The sequence below is a fragment of the Austrofundulus limnaeus genome, unplaced genomic scaffold (assembly GCF_001266775.1).
Source record: "Austrofundulus limnaeus strain Quisiro unplaced genomic scaffold, Austrofundulus_limnaeus-1.0 Scaffold13, whole genome shotgun sequence".
NCBI lineage: Eukaryota > Metazoa > Chordata > Actinopteri > Cyprinodontiformes > Rivulidae > Austrofundulus > Austrofundulus limnaeus.
In genome coordinates this window covers 3,403,884-3,407,397 of record NW_013952415.1, presented here as the reverse complement: position 1 = coordinate 3,407,397, position 3,514 = coordinate 3,403,884, and the positions used below count along the sequence as shown (strand labels likewise).

At 39.2% G+C, this 3,514-nt stretch overlaps 1 protein-coding gene across 3 annotated transcripts in view; it reads left to right on the top strand.

Moving 5' to 3' along the window:
• Positions 1–3,514, top strand: part of phf24 (PHD finger protein 24) — a 43,376-nt gene that overhangs the window by 29,231 nt on the left and 10,631 nt on the right. For all 3 annotated transcript variants that reach the window (XM_014002483.1, XM_014002482.1, XM_014002481.1), the window contains exons 4-5: positions 2,283–2,361; positions 2,604–2,806. In XM_014002483.1, coding sequence (XP_013857937.1) covers positions 2,283–2,361; positions 2,604–2,806 — 282 coding nt within the window. The remainder of the gene's footprint in view (positions 1–2,282; positions 2,362–2,603; positions 2,807–3,514) is intronic.

Here is a 3,514-nt window from a genome sequence, read left to right as displayed (position 1 = left end):
TGAAATATATGAGTTTGTATGTAATGTATGAATATAATATACAAGTTTCACTTTTTAAATGRAATTACTGAAATAAATCTACTTTTTCATGATTTTCTATTTTTATGACCAGCACCTGTAGTGTTGTTAGTTAATAACTATCCTCGCTCCTAGAAGAAAGATAGTTTTCATTACAGTAGGTGACAGAAATCAACCTGCAGTGCTTTAAAGATAACACATTTGATTTAACACGAGCACGTTTAAATGAACTCAAATGAAGCTTAGGGTGTGAACTGGTGGCTCAGGCTCGTCTGCAGCATTTCAGGCTGGATAACTGATGTCGTGTTTGAGGAGTGGGAATAATACAGTCGCTGATGAAAAATGTTGCTCTGTTAGACACAAAAGGCCAGAAGACTCTGTCACAGTTAATATTACTGCTCATTCCTCAGCTGGCTTCTCCTTTTGAAAATCTGTTCCGGTTTGGCTTTTTGAACAGCTTTTTTACGATAAAAAAACTGCATCAAATTGTTGGAGTACAAGCCCAAAACAATGTAGAAGAAAAAAAGAACATCTTTACTGGTTAACACCATTTGGTCTCTAGTCTACGGTCCATCTTTATTGAGTTTTCTCAGCTCAGATACTTAATATCCGTGTGTGTGTGTGTGTGTGTCACAGACAGACACACTTATCCAGATTTAGTGTTTCATTTGATGATTTCATTGACTTTGGAACAGCCTCAGGGGCCTGATATGGAACGTGTTGGTTAGTCGTTTTATGAGTTAATGGGGAAGTGAGAAAAGCAGTACGAGATTAAGTGTTTCCCCATAGATATGAAATTCCCCTTTTTAATATCTGCTTCAAAAAGTGCAAAATGAGAAGGATTGGTTACCATTTAGAGAACTGTAACCAAACAAAATATTACCCTCAGCGGTTACACTGAGTCTGTAAATGCAGGTGGACAGTGGGATGACAAGGTGTTGGCAGTTACTGTGGTCTTGGTGACAGGTTAAAAAAGCAGCAAACCATGAAGCAATGTGTTGGTGCACACATTCAGCTCCTGCTGGCTGATATAATGAGACCATGTGTCCCTCCTTAGGGTACCAAAGAGGGAACATTAGGTTTGTTACACTTCACAATTTGGTTAATTTGAGTTTCATTGTCTTACCACACTGTGGTGTCATTAAACAGATCAGACTTGGGAAGAACATGCTATTTATTTTACACTGGATTGAAAGAAAAACTGAAACATACACTAAATTGCCTAGCTTTAAGGTATTTCTCTGTTTTTTAAGAGTGAGTGGTTGTGTGTTCCCATTTTAGTGTCCAAATGTAGAGGCAGAGGATAATAAAAACAACAGGAAATGGTTTTTTTTTGTTGTTTCTTTTGTCCTTGGTGAAGTTTTATTGCGCCACTTTTCTGATAAATAATGCATAAATATGATATGAAAACCAGTGCCTCTTGTCACATTCTTTGCCTTATTTGTGTTCCGAAGAAGATGGGGGAAGATTAAAATTGCTACACAAACTTTTACATCAGACATACTGTAGCTTTAAAGGATAGTCATAAAAATGGAAACAATCCTTTAGACATACAATTTTTTTACCCTAATTTATAAACTGGAAATCAATTTGTGTCTGTATTTGACAAGATTTGACAAGTGGTCTGAATGCAGTTCTTTTGTGGTAAAACTATTACAACTGATAAAACTGTAACCATTCAGTACATTGCTCTAGGTTCAATACACACTTGTATCGAGCAATACAGATTTTTAAAATTTAATTTATCAACTTCTGAAGATGCGCCATGTTGAAGGCTCAGTGGATCTGTGTTCGACTACTCCGCCTAGGCTGCGTTGTCGAGATCAGATCCACTGAGAAACTTCATTCATTTAAAAACTGTACTTTTGGGGTTAAACAAATGTTCAGAATTAATTTAATTAAATTACAAGTTAAGAAGGGCATGGAAATTTCCCTTTTTTGCATAAAAAAGAACCATGAGACTAAAGTATCAAACCGAGTCATGAGTTTTTTTTATTGTTGCACCCCTGCTGTTTACAACTAGTTGACAGCAGTTGCAGACACTTCTTAAAGTGCTGTGAAGAAAATTGATGCTTCATATTTAAATGCATAAAAGTGATCCAATTAAAATGAATATCAAAATTAAAGAAATACCAATTTTTTTGTGACCATGCAGCTGCAGCTGACCGATGAATAGACACATTTTCAGTTGTGAGACAATCTTTTTAAAAAGTGTCACTTTTTTCAACTATAACTCGTTCATCTCATCTCCCTCTGCCCTGCAGGACAATGTGAATCTTCTCCTAACAGAGGAAGAGATGTACAGTCTAATGGAGACATTCAAACAGTGCAAAATCATCCCAGGTGAGTCAGCTAGCATCGCTTTGAACCTACGTTTGGTTACAGCGATAAATTGCCTGGTCTTCCTGACCTGAATGTCCTGTTTCAGTCTTGTTGGTTCAAACAAATATTTTATGGCAGAAAAGCAGTGGGGGGGAGGGGGGTGGTCTTGCTTCTGTTAAAGATGAACCACCTTGAGCTAATTATAGAAGCTTACACAGTGCCTGATCTGATCTGATGTGATGAATTGTCCCTTGCCGTCGCAGAGTCGTGCCTGGTGTCGGACGAGCTGCTGCAGTACCGCCACTTTGTATCCAAGCAGCAGTTTGATAAGGACCTGAGTGATGAGCAGGAGGAGGAGGTCTTGGCCCAATTTGCTTCTTTGGATCCTGAGAAGAAGGGTCACATTGAGTGGTCAGACTTCCTCTACTTTGAGTCTCTGGCTGTTTTGAGGAAGTTTCGCTCCGAGGTAAAGTATTTGATTATTAATGAAGACAATAAATAAATATGATAACTCAGGTTGCACCCTTCCTGGTTTTCTTGYGTCATATCATCCTAAAATTTACTTCATGTTCTGATTCTGAAACTCAACCATTAACTGTAGAGTTAAATTGGGAATGGCATGTGGGGATTTGTGTTTGTCACCAGGCATGGTTTAACAGTCCAGGGGTCGGATTTATAAAAATGGCGTACGCACAATTTGAGCCCAGAAACTTGCGTACGCCACTTTTTACGCCAAGGTTGTGATTTATAAAATCCAAACTTGACGTGAAAATGTGCAGAGCCTCACGCCAGCTCTGACCCATGCGTACGCTCATTTTGGAGACGGGAAACTGCGACACAGATGGTGAAGTGAGGAATTAGAGCCACACTGTGTAATGATCACTGTCAGATAATTTACCTTCAGAATCAGACTTAGATTTTTATTCATCTTTATCATCAGCTTTCTTAACAGTAATATTGATTGACCCACAGACCCCTCCCTGACCCACAGACCCCTCCCTGACCCACAGACCCCTCCCCAACAAGAACAGCAGGACAGCAAAAGTCACGCTTTGGATACACGCACAGGCTGCATCCACCTCGCCAATGTGGATGTTTTAAAACCACATTTAAAGTCCGTGTTTGTCACGCGCACGGGTGTGTGTGTGTGTGTGTGTGTGTGTGTGTGTGTGTG